Here is an 18,853-nt window from a genome sequence, read left to right as displayed (position 1 = left end):
CCATTAGGGAGTCAGAAGCTCCTTCTGGAAGAACTTTGACCCACCCTCTTTTTTATCTCGCGTGAAGTCCTTCTCACTCCGTATAAAGGAACGCCCTCTTTGCGAGGAGACCACTCTATCCCATTCACGAATCGAACATCCTCTCGAAGGAACTTTCAACTCCTGAATGGGTCGGAATTCTGAATGAAGAACACGCCTTGACAAAAACCGTTTTACAAAAATATTACTCTACTTTCGCTCTCGTGGTATTATTAAAGAATTTTTCATGTCGCTGACGGCAAAGAGCCGTAAAGTAAAAAATAACGTCTGTATTAACTTTTCAACCGCATTTAACCAAATAACTACTTGAATGTAGAAGATTAAAAAATATCATTTATGCATAAAACGTTGTGCTCACTACGGACCGAGAGAGGGATTAGACCCTTGACCCAATAAAAGAAAACTCCGACCGCAAGCGTAATCTTCTTCTTTCAGCCCTCTACACGTGAATAACTATTACGTTACCGTATCGCCGAAAGCGGCAGAGTTGCAAAAGTGTCTAAACATTTGTTGTAGCGTAGTTTTAATGAATTCTTGATCTCGTTGAGATTTTAACGTCGTTTTTGATGCCGATGGTAAATTTATTTTGCTAAGTCGTTTTTGCGCCATGTTTTCTCATGGATGTTCTCTACCAAGATTTGTGCACAGTTTTTACGTAGTTCTGCAGGCTTCTTGTTACGCCGGTTTTGCGAAACGGCTCCGCAACACAGATAACTTCTTATTAAACAACCACACTAATTTGGCAATAATTTAAGTTTAATGAAAAATCGATTTTACCGTGTTAATTAAGGCGTCTGACCAAATCCTGTTACAATGTCAACAAATCTCGGAAATGTTTACTGGTATAGGAAGCAGTTATTAATGCCGAACTAATTGGCCCGGCATTAGGTGTGCAAGATAGCAGCCAGTTGACACTTGGCTTTAGTAAACCACCGCAATTTAATCCAGTCTGTTGCTCGAGGGAACAAGGTGTGTCGCACCAGATTAGGCCTGATTCAGATTTAATTAGTTTTCTTCTTAGGCGCGGCATCATCGAAACATTCGAATATCGCATTTTTCCCTGTTTTCCACATTTAAATACTAATGGAATATATTATTTTGTAATTCGATTGTTTGTCGTATTCGTGGGTGCTCGTGGTTATTTGCCAGGACACATCTCGCAACATTTCTCATACTGAAAGCGACAAAGTCATTTTAATTTATATCACAACGGTAACAATACAATACAGCGATTTGCGTTTTCCTGTGTGTATGAATGTAGCCATTCAAAAATAAGTACACGAGTCAATTCGTCGCTCTGTCAACTAATACCATTAAACAAATGTGTTTCGGGGAAACATTTCTCTGACACATAAACAATTTACTTTCCTTAATTACATTTATTTTGTGTCGTTTCAATATTCATTTATTTATCGTTCATTTTTACGATGGGAATACCGTGGACTGAAACTAATTTATGGACAAACTTAGGCGGCCGAGAAACAGTTTTAGTTAAATCCCTTTAGCTTCTCAGTTTAGAAGCTGACAAAGGACAAAGTTTCGGGAATATGGATATTCGATAAACTACCCCCTAAAAATCTCGTTGGAATAAACGAGAAGAGTATTTTTTTCCGACGTGGCAATAAAGGACCCCAGAGACACGGGGGAAAATGTTGTTAAATGCCGAGTCAGATCGTTTTAAACTGCTAACCCAGTTCCATTCAGCTAATAGTCTCGACAGAGATGTATAACTTAATCTACTCATCCATGCAAATGACCTTTCCATTTCCCGTCTATTTGTAAACTTAATCAAGGGAGGGGAGAACGGTAAAAAACAACGCCATTTTATCTTCCCTAACTTGAATGTTTGATTTATAGGAATCGATAGTTCCGTTTTTTTTGCCGTGCAAATAGCATATTGAAATATATTGCACAAGCCATTTGGCAAAATCGATTTTTATTGCCGTGCCGGTGATTTGATTAAATCGGCTTTTATACAATATGAAACCAGCAGGAATTTGTCAAAAAAACTATACATACAATACAACAATTCCTACATTTTATGAATTTAAAAAAATCATCATATACCAAGGGCCTCCCTGGAAATTTTAAAAATTAGTTATAATTTACTCGATCTTCCCCTGAATGGCAGACGGACACCGGGCTTGTACCTGACCTTGCCAGATGGACATAAACAACCGCAAGGTCAAATTTTTAAGGTAACTAATCTGATCGTGAATGTACGTCTGTCTCTGTCTAACTCAAGCAGATATGTTTTAGAGTAAATACCACTTGTAATTTAGGGGAGACTCGGGCAAGATGTATTTAAATTTCAATTTTTTAGTTGATTTAGGAGTGTATAAGGCAAATAATGCTCCTCTTCCTCTCTCCCAAGGATCAACTTTTAGTTGAAAGAAAAGAAAGAACAAATAAGCAAAAATAAAATTAAACGGCACTTTCTTATTAAAGCAGCAGCAAGATACAGCCTTCCTGTTAATTTTCGGAAGATTTCTGCGCCTGATTCGGCAAACAAATTGTCGAATTCAAGCTCTAAATTGAAATCGTACATTTCTTTTTATACCGAAAGACTTTCTGATTAAAATTTAAATTTCCCATGCAGTTTCGAATTTAAATATTGATTTCGCTCCATGTTATTTCGATTTAATAATGTGATTTTTAACACCATGCTAAATGCCTGAATATTTCCTTGGGATAACGAATTATTGAATATTTCGTTACTATCATTACAAGAATCCACATTTAACCACAAGCATTGTTTTTCGCTGTTCCGAACTAACCTTTACGCTTTCGCCAACTTTAGAAATTTTATCCACGGTAATCCAACCTCAATTTTAGAAATTGCTGCATAGTTTAAGCCACAAATCCGCAACGGCGCTGTGTTTTTGAGCCATGAAATTTGCTAAATTATTCAAAGCTGTGGTTTTGCCGGACCTATGTTTCCGGCTACCAATTTATTTAGGTGAGAGAGAGATGACCATCAGTGGATTCTTTGGATTTAAACAAACCTTTGCGATCTATTCGGAGAAAGTTCTAGGCAAGTTAGCCGATCAGCAAATATCTTGGAGATCAATAAAACACTATTAAGACTATATATTTTACAATGCTCCATCGTAAAAATTTATGTACAGATTGAATTTCATTTGAAGCAGGGGTAGCAGAAAACAGCACAAGTGATACACAAAACGAATAGACCATTTTTTCTTGCGGTACAATTACGGTTTATCGTCATTGTTTTCGTCGTCAACAATTTATTTTAGTAGAAAAATAACCGTCGGTTGTTAGCCGGATCACAATTTGAATTACGTAATAAGCCTTGAAATGCTTTCGTATATTTCATCTGAAATAAAAGAGGCCTAATCTCCGAGGAGATAAAGTAAACAGAATGGAACATTTCTTCCAAAATGCCCTTGGGAAATGTATAAATCATCTTTCCCTATCTCGTTTCAGGATAAGCACTAGAAAGCTTTAAAGGAGGTTGTTCATTTACAAATCCTAAATACTCATACGAACCGTCATAAGAGAGTCGCGACTTTTTTACCCCCTTGAGAGAACTTCTGTGAACTCCTCTCGTCTCAGGCGGTTATCGAGTGATCTTCGAAGAGTATCTGCTGTGAAAAATTGCGATATCAACTTTATAAATACTTTCCCGAAGAAAGTCCTGGCATGAGAGCTTTCAGGAACACTGCAACGGCCCAAGAACAATCTCGAAAAAGTGAGTTTCCAAACCTAAATAGTTTTGCCTCGGGAAGTTGAATGATATTTCATACTTTTTGAGCTCTTCTGAAAGTAATTCTTGTTAAGAATGTTAGTCGAATTATTCTTTCTGTTGGAAATTTAAAAGCTCCACGCTAATAGCATCGGCGAAGATGTATAGCCCAATTTAGTCATCCATGCAAATGACCTTTCCATTTTCCCATCTATTTGCGAACTCAATCAGGAGCAAAGCGACAAAAACTGTCGATATTTTGCACTGTATGTCGAGACTTTTTGATTTATGGACCGTGGAAGAACGTCTTTGTGCTTCTCGCCCCAAATCCCCCTCCAAGATTGGAAATAATAATATGCATTACATCAGCTTTACCGAGTACATTATGCTTTACATATTTATATCTATTTCACAGTTGAATGAAAACGAACAATGTCGCCGGACAACAGGGCTGTTATCATAATATAACGGACTACGCGGCGGCCTCATCTTGTTTTTGTTCATATCTACATTTAGTATGCATCTGGGGCGAGTTTGTATTTACTACCGGATGTGGCATGATATATTAAATCTGTAGGATATCACAGAGGGTTTGTAAAAGTTTCCTTATCGATCATTCAGAAGCGAACATGTTCTGTAAAGTTGAATGCAACTATCGTTTCGAGCCAGCTTTCAAGACTTTTATAAATTGGGCTGAATGCAGGTGATAAATGGCATGGGAGTTCGATTTTTTAGAACTATTATTGACAAATTGGTGGAGAAGTTGTATCGCTGCAATAATACAGGGCGTCCCATAATTAATGGTGCGCAGTTGCATTGCAGAAGGATTGAAATTTTTGGCGAATTAATGTGCAAAATACGTGAAACACCCTAAAAACCACTGATATTAATGTGTGTCTTCATTTAAGAAATGAAAAATGTTTAAATTGTTCTTGTTTAATCTGGTATATCTGCCATCACTCAAAATCATTTAAGAGCCCTTCGACATACAACAACATTAGCTAGTAAAATTAAAGCAATTTACTGCTAAAATACAAAACAAAACATATTAAAAAAATTAATGGAGCTGGGGAAAATCGCAATACAGAATTTGTGAAGAATTTTTTTTTACAAATAGAAAGGCAAGGACGGAAATTCAATTAAAATTTTTAAAAAAATTTACTCTATTAAAACACTCAAACATACTGTTAAGGGGTTCCTTCAATAAATGAAACCACGAAAACGACAATTTCGTTTACATAAAATGGACTGTATTTAACTTGCACTTATTTTAAATAATGAAAGAATTTTAGTCTAAGTAGGAAGAGGAAGAATGCTTAAATGGGCGGGTTACACACTATGATTTCGATCACATCCCGACACCGACGCAGCTTCAACACGAAGCGAAAAAAAAAAGAGAGCAAAAATTACTTCGGTTATCCCTTCAGTACTAAACCCGAGGAATTCCAACCAGGGGCGCACCACCACCAAGAACTCTTACGGGCTACAGCTACGCCGGATCCCATAAATCTCGGCCATCTGGGGAATATCTATACTAGTCGCTTTTCTGGGAATATTACATGCTCAACGAATTGCCCATCGTGGCAATAGTCCCGACCGCGAAAACTTCCTTCGACTAGTAGCACATTTCCCAACCAAAACGTACCCTTAGTTTTGGCCTGATGGGCCATGTGGTCTGGCACCCAGATGGTATTCTCAGAACAAGTATCGCCGTACATGTGCGTAACTTAAGGGATAAAATACAAATACCTAACAACAACAAATAAAGGACCAATAACTTAAAGTCACGAACACATACATTAAAAGAACATTAAAATTATGAAAGGAATTATCTGACAATATTCATGACAAGTGCCCTAAGAGAGCATACTATAAAACAGGACAAACTCTTAACTTTCCCGAGACTTCGATATGAGAAAATTACAGAAAAAGGCATGACTAACATTTACAAAAAATAGTATAAACATAAAAATAGACTTAGATAACCTACACACGTTATATTATTACAGTAAACATTGCCATCAAAAATATGCGTTCCTATCGAATAAAACAAATCGGGAATGCAAGTGAAAGGAAAATAATTTATGATTTTCCCTCTCTTGGCCCTGCCAACAAATCCGAACCAATGGCTGTAGATCACATTTATTGCATCCTCAGCCGCTCATGCGGATGTTGGTCTCAAAAAAGTTCAACCTGTTGTGATGTTAAATATTGTGATCATTAATAATCTCTACGTGAAGCTCTGTGCATCGATATATCTGCTATTGGTCTAGTAAGATCAGAAATTAAGTTCGTCAAAGAAATTACTATGTCGATTGAAGCTACTACTTAAGTTTAAGTCCAAGCGTACCCCGGAAATTACTGCAATGCGAATTACGCATTGTACCCATGCAGTTACATGTAGGTATTTATGTTCATTTTGTTAACCTGATGATGGAGCAATAAAGCTGTGGAACGTTATCAATTTGAAGCAACTGACTTCGTCTTTTTGTTGATGTAACCCGGAGGATATGCTAAACCAAACCAATGCTCATGGCATTTTTTTAGTGTTTAAGGTACTTTCGCGTACTCTGATAATCCAAATAACATAGAATTCCCTGTTTGACTCATTGAAAATTTAAAATTGAAAAGACTATTTGCCTATCATTGGCATATAGAGCTGTATTTCAACTGTTCGTAGGGCATATATCTGTTAGTTTTGCTATGTTCAAAAAACGTATCTCAGTGTATTGGGAGAATTTTAGAATGAGTCTATAGCACACTCCAAGGAAATTTTAGGTAAACGTAATTTATTTTTAAGGAGAAGACAGGGCAAAAACTACAATTTTAGTTTAATATAATAAGACTAACCCAACTGAGAAGAAAATCGCTTGGAGACTGTTAGAAATATTCATAAATATGCGTAGCATAGCAGCCAAGGCCCATCACAAACATTTTTGACTCATTCTGCCGATCCGAAATTAAACTTTTCCATTAGGAACGGAGCTAATACATTAGAAATCATTATTGTAAAATTCCCATTCTCCATCACTCTAATATAAACCATTGTTTCGAACTCTCCAAACCCCACTCAACCCATAAATCCCTAGCAAATCCAATCTGATATAAACATACTCCCATCATTCGATTCTATTGGGACTGACCACACAAATTATCAAACCCAATTTTGATTAATCTCGAAACTTTGCCCTGGTTTTAACCAACTCCATCACATTTGCGAAACATTGTGAAGTGGATGTGAAGTACTAGCCTGGATGCTTATTTGCATTTTAAATTATTCATTGTACAGCGGCATTAATTAAGCAATAGCGATCCTCACCGTGAAGGGATGTAAAAAAAGCGCCCGTAAAACCCCGGTTTTCTGAAATAAACCAAATGTAGATGGTAATAAAATTCGTAACGTCAAATCTCCCGTAACTCTCTATGTGCCTAAATATAGAGTTGGAATTTAAGGGTTCAGGCTCTCCCCAAGAGGCTCTATTTTTAGCCTCCGTTAAAACTTATGCTACTTATAAATATTGAAAACCTTTTTTTGATTACTTAAAGCGTAATTACTTACCTTCAAGTGGTAAAAACATCAAACGAAATTCCAGACGAAATCATAAACAAACTCCACTTTATGTCACTGATAAATCACCGAGGCCTACGTAAAACCCACGATTTCGCCGGTGGACATAATAGACTGTCCGATCCAGGAGCGTCCGCCAAGAGATTTTTGGTGAAACTACGAGATTTTCCGCGCTCCTCGTTCAAGTTTCCCGCCCGAGGTGGAGCGGAAAGGGCCGACTGCGACGTAAGGCCTGATTGGCATCAACATGAATATGAGAAATAATTATTATAACACAAATCACGAAACTTTTTATTCACGTCACAAAATGTAACGATTAAGAACCGCCTTACGTAAAATGACAAGTCATGTAAATTTAATATGTTAAAAAAGGATAAAGAAATATTTGAATCTCTAAACACAACGCTATTTTGTTGCATGATCGCCGCTCAAGTTGTTGACGTTTCCCGGTTCACCTGACAGCTGAGATTCTGAAAGCGTCAATTTTCGTTAACTTTAGGTGCTTTAAACCTTTATTTTCTTTGTTCATCAACTTCTGCAGTAGAAATCTGTTCTTTTGAGAACAAAAATAGTGCTTCTCGTTATTTATTATTGGGGTTGTTATTGTTATTTTCAGGTAAACAGTCGGTGTAAGGAACTTATAGCATCCCTTATTATCTATTTTGAAATGGAATTGGAAGCTAATGGACCCTGATTACCATTGCATTGAGTTCGAGAAGTAAATTGCATTTTATTATTTACCGATAGCGTTGCATTGATAGCTGAAAAATTAATGCAACATAATATTAATTTTGAAAATTTGTGAAATTACTGCTGATGTGAAGTCTGTGACGTGAGTAAAAAGTAATGTGGTTTGTACTTATTCATAAGATTGTGTCGTTCGTTCGGTGCGATTTCTTTGACAGAAGAATCAAAATTTCATCATTGAATCTTACTTCGATCTAGGAACTTTGACAACTGAACAAGCAAAATTGAACTGGACCACAACCTAACAACTCCTATAGTGGGGTATCAATAATAATCAACGGACGGCCGGTATATTCTGATACAGGTCGACTTGTTTATGCGAAAGATAGGCTAATTCGAGTGGACGCAAATGATTGGTGGCGTCGGGTCGAGAGCGTCGCGACGTTATCGCCGTGACAAAGGACGGCTTCCTCGGTGTTGCAACATAGATTTCTACCCTGCGGCAAATTAGGCTTTGTATTTCCACCTGTAAGCACTTACTTATGTACGAGAAAACATGAATATCATAGAGTTTGCGTCTTACGCAGCTTAGACGTTTAGGCAAAACAAGAGATATTCATCCGCTGTGTTGTCAAGAAAATATGCATTTTCATTGTCACCTTGAATAATGAAAACTTGTCTTTTTTTAGATTCTAATCACTAAATTAGTTCCCTGGAGTCAACAACTTGCATTAAACACCCTCCATTTTGAATGCAATTCCTTGCTTTTCAGCAATAAATTAATTTCAAACAAAATTCAATTACGAGTCTCGGCAATTGCGAACTGGGTCTAGCATAACAAAGTAATAACTTGCTGGAAATTAGCAAAAGGTTTTATAATCGATCGGGAAAGTGATTTGGGGAATAGTTTCAAACTTTCGCAGTTTAATGGCGAACAAATTGAGTGATATTTAAATCCAATAAAGTGGATTCGTATAACGAATACCTCCATGGAATTTCAAAATAAAAGTTTCGATTAGGGCCAAATTGCACCGGGTAACGAGAGTTAATACCGGGAAACAAGATCTAACACAAAAGCGGACATTATCTTCTGACGCGTTCAAATATTCCTGGAGCTAAAGCATTGTCGTATTGTGTGCAGTTAAACAGTATTAATTAAATTTTGCCGGGAATTAATTTGTCATACAAAGGCAAGAAAATTGGTTTTCATAATGGAAAGCTAGCACTATCCGCAACTTGCTCCCCTAAGAAATAATCTCGTAATAATCAATTAATCGGTATTGTTAGGAAAGTTTACTCGAGTCTAGGATTAGAGGGCTATCCTTCATAACCGGAAAGACCTTTTTGACCATAAAGAACTATTTTTCAACTCCACTTTGTGAGTTTATCAAAAAGAGCAGATTAAGTTTGTATGTTTGTATCTCGCATCGCACGAGCGAGCGCAACACATAACAGTAAAACTAATAAACGGAAAGATAACCAAAATGGATTAAATTCGAAAACGAGCATACAGATTGATGATTCACTCCACAGTTCTCGCTCCACCAAATGAAGGTCCACGATAGGAAACTCAACCTTAGCAGGAGACATTTCTGTAGCGATATAATGAATGGTGTGCCCGGAATGTCCGCATTCACAGTCGGGTTGATTCAGCTAGAACCCGCTTTCAATATTTGATAATAATCCGAATCAATCGGAAGCAGATCAAGTCTTTCTGAGAAGAAAAAATTCGAGCAGGTACTAGATAAGATCCGTCACCAGATTTTCTCCTGCATACTCCTCAAATCAAAAAAAGATCTCTTAAAGCTACCAGTTTCCACGGGGATTCCCGACTATACTTAGCCACTCGCTGGTCTCTAATTTTAATGATTGCGGTTATGGTCTTCCTCATGTTATGCATGAAAGCGAACATCGAGAATGTGTGGGCCCTCGCTATTCATCCAAAACGGGCTCTTAAGGTTGGGTTGTTTTTAGAACATCGGCGCTTTTGGAAGCTTATAGAACTTACTGAATTAAGTATGTTGTTATGGAGTAAGCCACTGGACTGTGGACAGATCCAGTACGGTGTACGTACCGGTCGTAGATGCAGATTGGTACTACTCAACTAAAACTAAATCCCAAATAATTGCTCATTTCGAACGAGTTTTCGTTATATCACCGGAGCAAATAAGCTCGTTATTATTTAAAAGATAATCGGTTGGGGCATGTTCAATAATGACGCGGAAGGATGAAATTCCGTGATATTGAATTACGTGACAAAAAAGGGCGATAACATTACATCGAAGGCACGTAAAATATTAACGATTTTTCAGGTATTTGGGGTAGAGATTTGGTCAAATATACGCGACAAATTCGATTATGATGATATTTTGATGCACGAACTGAAAGGTTCCTGGCAATTTGGTGAAGGAAACTTTTATAGTTTTTTTGTAAATTACTAAAAACGATATTGAAGTAATACCATTGTTCTTCCATGTACGTAATTTATAATAAAAATCCCCTGCAAATTTACAATTCTGAAAGGTGCGGGGCAAAAATTACTTTCGGCCCAGTTAGAAGCGGCCTTCACCAAATAAAGCCGTTCCCGAATCGAATTTATTAAGTAATCCCCGTCTGGAAAGTTATTTATAAAGTGAAACTTTCCCCCCAGTTAGATTGAATCTATTGCTAAGGGGATAATAAATTTATTCTCTATGTATTAAATATAAAGTTTAAATACCGTTAAAACCGTAACATTCTATTTAACCTCCGCGACCTGGTGGAGGGTAAATATTTTTCAAAGGGTTGTTTAGGCAAATGGGGGAAGGTTGAACAATACAAGTATATTGTTGATTTTATAGTCCCTCCAGGCAATTGAATTTGTATATGTGTTATCCTTGAAAAATGTCAAGGGTTATTTCCAAACCTTACTAATTCATCTTCCCAGCTGATTAAAAACATTACAGCGAGAAATGTAATCAAGTAATCTGTTTCAACTCTACGTTGTGTATCATTATAAAATGACGATTTTATCCTCGTTTTGGTACATGTCCAGCTGTCCGCAGCTGGACAAGCGGCAAACGGGCAAGAAAAGATAAATTGTAAAAATTACTCTTATTCACGCGTCGCAGTATGCTAAAATGGAATGTGTTTTAGCATGAAAAATTGTTGGTTGAATTAACGAATTAAGGGGAATGGAGGAATGGAATTCAATTTCGGACGGTTTTGATTTAATGTTACAGATTATTTTTATGTTAGAATCTATTTAACAATTATTCTAATTATGAAAAATTCGTAAACAACGATGTGTGAGAAAGTATTTAATAATTTTAAAGCTTTCGAAACTTATTGATGTCAAGATGCTTGTATGTGTAAAAGGCAAAAAATTATAGATTTTTCTTGCAATCTTGGAGTGTAGCAACAAAAAATTGCCACAGCTCAGTAAATTTTAAAGGTGTAAAGTTAACTCTTGTCTTTCAACTAGTTGTCACAACCCGAACATTTTTTTTTCTTTTTCTAACTCGCGGTGTTCGGCAAAAACAGGAGACAATTGAGTCGTTTGTTGGAATTAAAAACATATTCCAGCAAATGACATTTTGTGATGAGAACAAATGGAAATTGAGGTTGGGAAATTCCTAAAAATATGAATGATCTTGATTTATTATTTTATAATAAAAAAGCAATTATTACCTAATGTAAATAATGTCCAATTGCAGTTTAGGATCCGAATGGTAAGAATAATCGATTCCCATAATAAAATTCAATTTTTCATTCCATTATTGCTTCTCTAGGAACATTTCTCCTGAGGGCGTCAATATCATAACCGAAAATGGAAACTTAAAGGACCCAAAACTCATTCTCAAAAGAGCCCTAGATGTAAGCCCCAATTGAAGATCAAATCCCGGCTCTCACTAATTCTCTTCTTATAGGCGGATCTAAAACTTATTGGGAAACCTTCATTGGCAGGGGAGTTGTCCAAATCTGAACTTGGAAAGGTAATAATAATTTCAAATTATTTAAGTACTGCTTATCCCCGTAGAATCCTTGAGGTTACATGCTTACAAACAAGTATTCTCTACATAATATTCACATAAGTTATTTCAGTCTATACTTACGCCCACATAAAGAAAATAACAAAGTATAAAGTACACATTACCAAAACCTCTTGAGCCAGTTAAAAAAAAAAGGGTTTTCTTCCAGATTGTTTTACAAATACAAAAGATCAGAAATATCTCAGCCCCCAAAGCCAAGGAAAATTCTCAAGCTGCTCCTCGCATGTTGAAACTAACCCTTACAGATGGAGAATCATATGCCCAAGCAATTGAAATAACACCAATTAGCAATATTAGCAGAGAAAAGACAGCACCAGGAACAAAAGTTCTCATTAAGGGAGCAAAAATTACATCCGGTTATGTGCTGATAGATTCAAAAAATTTCAGCGTGCTTGGGGGACAAGTTGAAAACTTGTATGATAAGTGGGTTTTAGCTAAAAGTGTGCAGCAAAGTCATCAGAATCAAGTCAGCACAGGGGCTCCTCCATGGGTACCATTTGGGTGCAAAATTATATCTGAAAATCAAGAGAAAGGTTTTAAGTCACTAGATAAAGATACAGATGTTGGTGGGGAATCTGAATTTGATCAACAAAGAAAAGAAGCAATTGCTGAAGCTTCTAGTGGGGCTGTTAAAAAATCCTTTGGAGGAAGAGTGAGACAAAATGTGCAGCAAGTTCAAAACACACAACAATATAATAGAGGTGAACTGACTATATTTCATGTTAATTTCCCTTATGAAGGTTTCTCTTAGGTAGGCCAAATGACCAGGACAGGGGACGAAGAGGTAAATTTGCAAAAAGAACTGATGAACCTGAAGAAAAGCTTCAAAAGCCTTTAGAGAAGGTGTCATTGTTCTCTTTCTTGGAGGATAAGCTGCCTGCTACATCTTCAAATAATGGTAATGATTATAGTTATCATCAAAAAGATCCCAGAATGAATACAAATGGGACAAAACAAATAAATAAAAGTATTGGAGTAAAAAATGATAGTGGGGATTCAGTTGGAGATTTTAGAAGCAATAGACCTGCAAAATTTACATTTAATGAAAAGAAAGAATCTAATGAGAAGGCTGGAGGGAGTGGAAGTGAGTTTAGGTAATAAAGGCTCTGACTCTTATCATCATTTCAAATTAAACATTTAATCTTTTATTACAGAAGAGGTCAGCAAAAATCTTCTCAACCTTATGCAGATAATCGCAATAAGGAGAGTTTAAATCATCAAAAAGAGTTAGGAAACTCACATCACAAGGCTTATAACAATAAATATCCTTCACAAAATCAAGGAAAGTACCCCCAGCAGCAGAGGAATGATAGGTATTTTATATTTATTGAAAATTATTTAATGATTCAATTAAAAGTGAATTACAAAAAGGTGACCATTAAAAAAAAATTCAAGCAGACATTAAAGTATCAGAAGTCTGTAATGGTAAATAATAGATATTCACCACTTATTTTGAATTTTTTTTTAAATAATCACCCATTACGTGCAAGCCAAAGAGATAATAATAGAGAAATAACAATCAAATGAATTTTGGAAGTACATAGGATATTTATAGTTCACATGTGTTTAGTTCTAGGTATCAACAAGGGCCTCCACCTAAATCAAATTTCACAGCACAGCAACTTAATAGTCTCCCACAAAACATCAACGTTCAGAACAATGTAAATATTACTTTGCTTTTATTTTATAATGATAAAATCTGTCATGAAAATTTATTACAAACACATTCTTCATAGCCTCTGGAAGTACATCAATTGGCCAATGATCTCTCGAAAATGTCTGTAAGCAACGACTTTGCTAGCAGATCTTTAAGGCAACATCTAAATTTGGGCCCTCCAAAAAAACCGGAAGGTGCTGGTAAGCTGAACGTTGGTGATCAGTGTTTGGCCAAATATTGGGAGGATGGAAAAGTATTTGTGCGGGCTTGGTTTTATATTCAATTAACCCGGGTTTTCAATTTCAGTTTTATCCTGCCACGATATCCGCTGTCACTGAGAAAACTTACGCAGTCCAATTTAAAGGCTATGGAAATATTGAAGAGGTTTTAAAATGCGATTGTTTTGTAGGCAATGTTTCTTACGGTCAGCAACAAAAGCCATATTATGGAAAAAATAACTTCTCAGGTAAGTAATTTAATTATAAACAAGAGAAATGTTAATGATTTCATAACAGGGAATTCGTTGGAGTTTAGAAGCAGACGAGGTCCGCCAAGGAATTAGCCAATTAAGCAATAAAACAATTATTTTTCTAACTATTTAATATTTATGGTTTTTCTTTAACATTCGGAATAAAATTTTTATAAATAAAAGTTTCATTAACCGCGTCAATACCAAAAAAATCTGAAAAAAAAAAGATAAACAATATTATAATTCAGCGTCATAGACACATTCTCCGTTAATCCAAGTGGAAGAAATTTCATAATCATCAGTCAAAACTACAAAATCGGCATCTGCTCCGTAATTTAAAGTTCCCTTTTGATCTGATATTCCTAGTACTTGTGCAGGGTGAAGACTCGCCGCTTCTAAGGCGTATTCAGGGGAACAACCTATAAAATTAAACCAACATTTATATTTATTTTATGGGAACCTCCATATTTAACCGATTTTATATCTCTTATGTTTTTTGATGTACCAATGAGAAACAGTAAATTTCAACAACCCTAGAAAGCAGAGGATTTTGCATTTTAAAACATTTTAAAATTGGCTCACCGGTGAATTTTATCAAATTTCGAACGCACTGAATCATAGATGCAATGCTGCCACATAAAGTCTCTGTTCCCATAATAAAAGCCATGTTATTTTTCACCTCAATGTCCAACTGTCCGATTTTATGTTGACCACTTTCTAACCCAAAAGCTGATATAGCGTCTGTAACTAAAATCAAGCCTTTGGGGTGGACTCTATAGGCGATTCTTACAGCAGCAGGATGAGTATGAATTCCATCAGCGATAATGCCGAAAAATATCGGTTGCTTTTCGGTTACTTTTTCCGAAGCAAGCAATCCCACTAAACCTGGATCTCTGTGATGGAACTGCGAATAAAATCATATATAAAATGAAGAATGTATGAGTGATTTATTACAGGTAACATGGCATTGAACAAATGCGTTATCAAATTTGCTCCATTGTGATGCGCCTCCTCTCCTCCTATGAGGTTAGCAGTGGAATGCCCTACACAAAATATTCATTATAAGATTTAACACCCAGTGCCAGACCACCCAAATTGTGAATTCTGTCAAAGAAATGCTTAAAGTGGCTAACAGATATTGGCCATTTTCAGGCATTAGACCACACTAGACTGCTTTTGCAGATGTAAATGATGAGTTAAAAATATCCTGATAGATACTTTAAGCAGACATAAATTTGTACAATTAGTTTGAGCTTTCTGTAAATGTCTTATAATTTTTAGCTGAAAACCTTGCTATGGACTTAAGAATTACATAAGATAAATAAAATGAATAACAGCAATAATCACCCTAAAAATGGAGCACTCCCTGTTTTTTGCTTAACCCAGGTGTTGGAAATTGGGAATATTTCACTGTACCATGGCAGACACCACAATGAGTACAATGAAAATTTGAATCAGTGTGACCTGGCATAAGATATTAACATGCACTGGTGTCTGTTGGAACTTTATGAAGCAAATTAGAAATAGACACTGGTATCTGCTATGGCAGTGAATTTTATGATTTATTACACATACCTAATGAAACAACAATATTTCTTCTTGTTAGATCTCTTACAACCATTGAAGAGTTAATCAATTCTGGTGCCAATGTTATCACTCTAATATTATCCAAACTCCCATAAGTCTTCTCTAACTGTGAAACTCCCTACAGTACCAAAAATATTAAGTGTAAAAAAGACTTGATAAAAGTTTTTACCTCATCATAAGTTAAAATGCAACAGGAAGGATGGGCCCCCTTCTTCTCTTTGTTTATAAAGGGGCCTTCAACATGAGCCCCTAAAACAGTAGCCCCATGTTGTCCTCCCTGCTGTGGAGCCAATCTAGGCAGGACTTTGTGATATATTTCCGTTGGAGATGTCACAACAGTGGGGCAAAATGCTGTGACTCCATATTCCAGAAGTTTTTTACCTACTATCGCCAATCCTTCCTCTGTTCGGTCTTGAAAGGAAAAATCATAGCCATAACCACCTAAAAGAATCATGGAAAATAAATAAAACATTCTAAAACAATGATTTTATATAAACAATATCCTACTTTCCATTAATTTGGAGCTCAATAAACCCTGGTGCTAGCAGTTTCTTCTTGCAGTCAATTTTTTCATCAGCCACCACCTTTTCATCAAAAAATATCTTTTCAGGATCAATGATTTTCCCATTCCTGACCCAAATGTCTTCACGAATTATTTTATGTTCCCTGATAATGTAACAGTTTATAAATTGATACAATTTGACGTTCTGAGGCATTTTTATTGCTTCTAGAACAACTGGCACTGTTTCAAAATAAAGTATTATATAAATAGATTGTAATGTTTTATCTCGCGAAATGGTCAGAATAAAACCAAAGCAAATATTTACGAGTAAACTTACAGTTGGGTAATCAGGTAAACTTATCAAACCACTTTAAAACCAAGAAATTCGTATTAAGGGCAAACTATTGAATGGATTGGGACGTAGAAATTCTGAACGTAAGACTCAACGTTGTGTATCGGACAATTTAGGTTTGTTGGATGCAGGTTTTAAATGCCATATATACATAGAAAATTAATATTTGAGGTAAAACAGTACAAATTGGGGAAAATTAATTTATAATTGTTTAATTTCTGATTTATTATTTTTCGCAGTTTTTTAACAATCAGTTGTCCGCCGTTCCATACGTATCAATATCAGCTGATTTTGGCAGTTACGTCAATGTCAGTTTAACGGATTTTAAATTGAGTCGTTTTTTGTTTATTTAATACTGATTTACCAGTTGAAACCGCGTCTAAAGCATAACGCTATTCTGCAATTTTAGGGAAATGTTGAAGTTTCATAATATTGAATTAAAACGGTTTAAAAACAGTCGTATCTGACGTCAGCAATTAATTATTTTATCATTTTTGGAAATTATAAGGTCAATTCAAAAATATTTTACTAGATAATTTGGCTGTTAATTCATTTGTAACTTTATTTATGGTAGAAGCAATGGCTGAAAAAGTTAAGCAAGAACTGGAAATAATAAAACAAGAACTGTATGCTAAAACTCAGCAGCTCAAAGTCAGAGAAGCTGTACTTCTTTCTTTAGAAGAAGATGTTGGAAGTAAGAAAGCAGCTTTGGGAACTTTACTATCACACGCAAATCAACAAACCCTTAAAGCAAAGGAAAGACTTGTAAATAAAAAACTGAAAAATTCGTCTGAAATTGCTTGCCTGAGGTCAGAACTTGAGATATATGAACAGAAATGTGAAACTATTCTAGAAAAAATAAATATTCTTAAGAAGAAAAAGCAAGCAGAACAAGGTAAGACTATTACTTTAAAAGATAATGATCCTAATGATGACTTAATTGAACAATTAAGAAATAATATTGAGAAACGACAAGAAGACTTATTATGTCTTGAAGAACTTCAAAGATCTCTGAAGATGTCAATTCGAGAAAAAGAAAAGGAATTGGGAGCATATGGAGAAAACTTATTAGCTGAGGATGAGGCAATTGTGGGAAAACTACAATTGCTTGAACACCTTAAAGATGAACTACAAGTTGCAAAGAATAAGATTGAGGAGTTAAATACGCCTTTGCCTCTTGGCAGCAAAGGCAACTCTATGTTTGCTGAAGTGGATGATAGACGAGTGCATCTTCATGAAGCCATAAATAAAATAAAAAACAAATACATCTTTTTACAACAACAGCAACATAAAAATAAGGAACTTAAGTCACATTTACTTACTAAAAGCACAGATCTCTTCTTAAGTCTTGAAATGGAGTTTAAGATGCAATCTACCAGTGAAAGCAATACTGAGGATATCAAAAAAGAAATACACTCTCTAGATGAAGAAATTAAAAATCTGGGACTCCAGTTGAAGACCAAGGTTAAATTAATTGCCAAGCTACCTGTGGGTAGCAATTTGGAGAATAACTATTATCAAGGAGTTATTGATTTGAAAGAGCAACAAATTGAGAAGCTTGAAAAAGACTTATGCAAACTATCAAAGAATGTGTGTGATCTGGCAGATAAGTCTGCTTGCTTAGTATGTGATCTACTGAATTTGCAGATAGAGAAATTAAAGCTGAAATATCAAATTGAATCGAAGTGAAGCATTACAATAGCTGTTTAATAATTATTAAAGACTGCATGTTAAGCAAAAGGATAATTTCATTAGTATAGTATTTGAATATATGTACATGTAATTTGTTTTTTATTAATAAATTCCAATAAAGTCATAAAGTCTCAATTTCGTTTTTTCTTTGTTTTAAGAAAATTCAAACGACATGAGTAATATTGGTTGCCTACCGCTAATAAACTATAATTCTACCAATGTAAGTTTGAAATACAAAGTAGGCTTTGACCGCCAATGAGATTTACGGAAAAAAACGAATGATTAAAAGTCTTTTTTTGTTTGTGTCAACTTAAGTGCTAGAAGGTTTTTTTCTGGTTTTTTGTACGGTAAGTACCTTTTGAACGCTACTTTTACTGTGCATAGGCAAACAAGAATTCAATACATCTTGATCTTTATTAATTTCAACCAGGAACACGTTTCGACTGCGTTAAACAAAGAAATTATTTCCGACGAATTTGAAGCATTTAAGAAATGGCTGTTCCCATAACTACCATCTCACATGTTTTTGCTATTTGATTTTTAATGTTTAATTATTTTATGAA

The 18,853-nt window shown here is 35.5% G+C and overlaps 4 protein-coding genes across 5 annotated transcripts in view; 2 read left to right on the top strand and 2 right to left on the bottom strand.

Moving 5' to 3' along the window:
- The window catches only part of kek3 (kekkon 3), a 90,110-nt gene extending 82,243 nt beyond the window's left edge, over positions 1-7,867 (bottom strand). Inside the window, exon 1 of the mRNA XM_066289436.1 lies at positions 7,305-7,867. The gene's annotated coding sequence lies outside the window, so the exon portion shown is untranslated. The remainder of the gene's footprint in view (positions 1-7,304) is intronic.
- A 3,648-nt stretch (positions 7,868-11,515) lies between these two features.
- On the top strand, positions 11,516-14,339 carry LOC136343103 (tudor domain-containing protein 3-like). The gene is made up of 10 exons (XM_066289521.1): positions 11,516-11,710; positions 11,771-11,855; positions 11,909-11,974; positions 12,180-12,732; positions 12,783-13,125; positions 13,186-13,344; positions 13,602-13,692; positions 13,768-13,941; positions 13,995-14,154; positions 14,204-14,339. Exons 1-10 carry the CDS (start codon positions 11,682-11,684, stop codon positions 14,248-14,250), a joined length of 1,707 nt encoding a protein of 568 aa, XP_066145618.1. The 5' UTR covers positions 11,516-11,681; the 3' UTR covers positions 14,251-14,339.
- LOC136343104 (N-acetylglucosamine-6-phosphate deacetylase) lies at positions 14,271-16,847 on the bottom strand. 2 transcript variants are annotated; one of them, XM_066289522.1, is made up of 7 exons: positions 16,584-16,847; positions 16,257-16,486; positions 15,914-16,186; positions 15,733-15,862; positions 15,112-15,200; positions 14,740-15,061; positions 14,271-14,576 (listed from the first exon to the last, which is right to left on the bottom strand). In XM_066289522.1, the coding sequence occupies exons 2-7, from the start codon at positions 16,458-16,460 to the stop codon at positions 14,395-14,397; spliced, it is 1,200 nt and encodes a 399-aa protein (XP_066145619.1). In that variant the 5' UTR covers positions 16,461-16,486; positions 16,584-16,847; the 3' UTR covers positions 14,271-14,394. The 2 variants fall into 2 exon arrangements, with proteins under 2 accessions (XP_066145619.1, XP_066145620.1); XM_066289523.1 differs by lacking the exon at positions 16,584-16,847 and having other exon boundaries at positions 15,914-16,185; positions 16,252-16,461.
- A 97-nt stretch (positions 16,848-16,944) lies between these two features.
- On the top strand, positions 16,945-18,425 carry LOC136343105 (protein Spindly-like). The gene has a single exon (XM_066289524.1). It carries the CDS (start codon positions 17,166-17,168, stop codon positions 18,285-18,287), a length of 1,122 nt encoding a protein of 373 aa, XP_066145621.1. The 5' UTR covers positions 16,945-17,165; the 3' UTR covers positions 18,288-18,425.
- Positions 18,426-18,853: the final 428 nt, after the last annotated feature.

Source organism: Euwallacea fornicatus, chromosome 13, assembly GCF_040115645.1.
Source record: "Euwallacea fornicatus isolate EFF26 chromosome 13, ASM4011564v1, whole genome shotgun sequence".
Classification (NCBI taxonomy): domain Eukaryota; kingdom Metazoa; phylum Arthropoda; class Insecta; order Coleoptera; family Curculionidae; genus Euwallacea; species Euwallacea fornicatus.
The sequence above is the reverse complement of the archived record's forward strand: the minus strand, read 5'-3'. Positions and strand labels throughout refer to the sequence as shown.

Coding starts and splice junctions, on each gene's coding strand:
- LOC136343103 (XM_066289521.1), top strand. CDS start 11,682: ATGTCCAATTGCAGTTTAGGATCCGAATG. Junction 12,733..12,782: donor CACACAACAATATAATAGAG/GTGAACTGACTA, acceptor GGTTTCTCTTAG/GTAGGCCAAATGACCAGGAC. Junction 14,155..14,203: donor TGGAAAAAATAACTTCTCAG/GTAAGTAATTTA, acceptor ATTTCATAACAG/GGAATTCGTTGGAGTTTAGA.
- LOC136343104 (XM_066289522.1), bottom strand. CDS start 16,460: ATGCCTCAGAACGTCAAATTGTATCAATTTATAAACTGTTACATTATC. Junction 15,201..15,732: donor AAATATTGTTGTTTCATTAG/GTATGTGTAATA, acceptor TATTTTGTGTAG/GGCATTCCACTGCTAACCTC. Junction 15,062..15,111: donor TGTTCAATGCCATGTTACCT/GTAATAAATCAC, acceptor TTTTATTCGCAG/TTCCATCACAGAGATCCAGG.
- LOC136343105 (XM_066289524.1), top strand. CDS start 17,166: ATGGTAGAAGCAATGGCTGAAAAAGTTAAGCAAGAACTGGAAATAATA.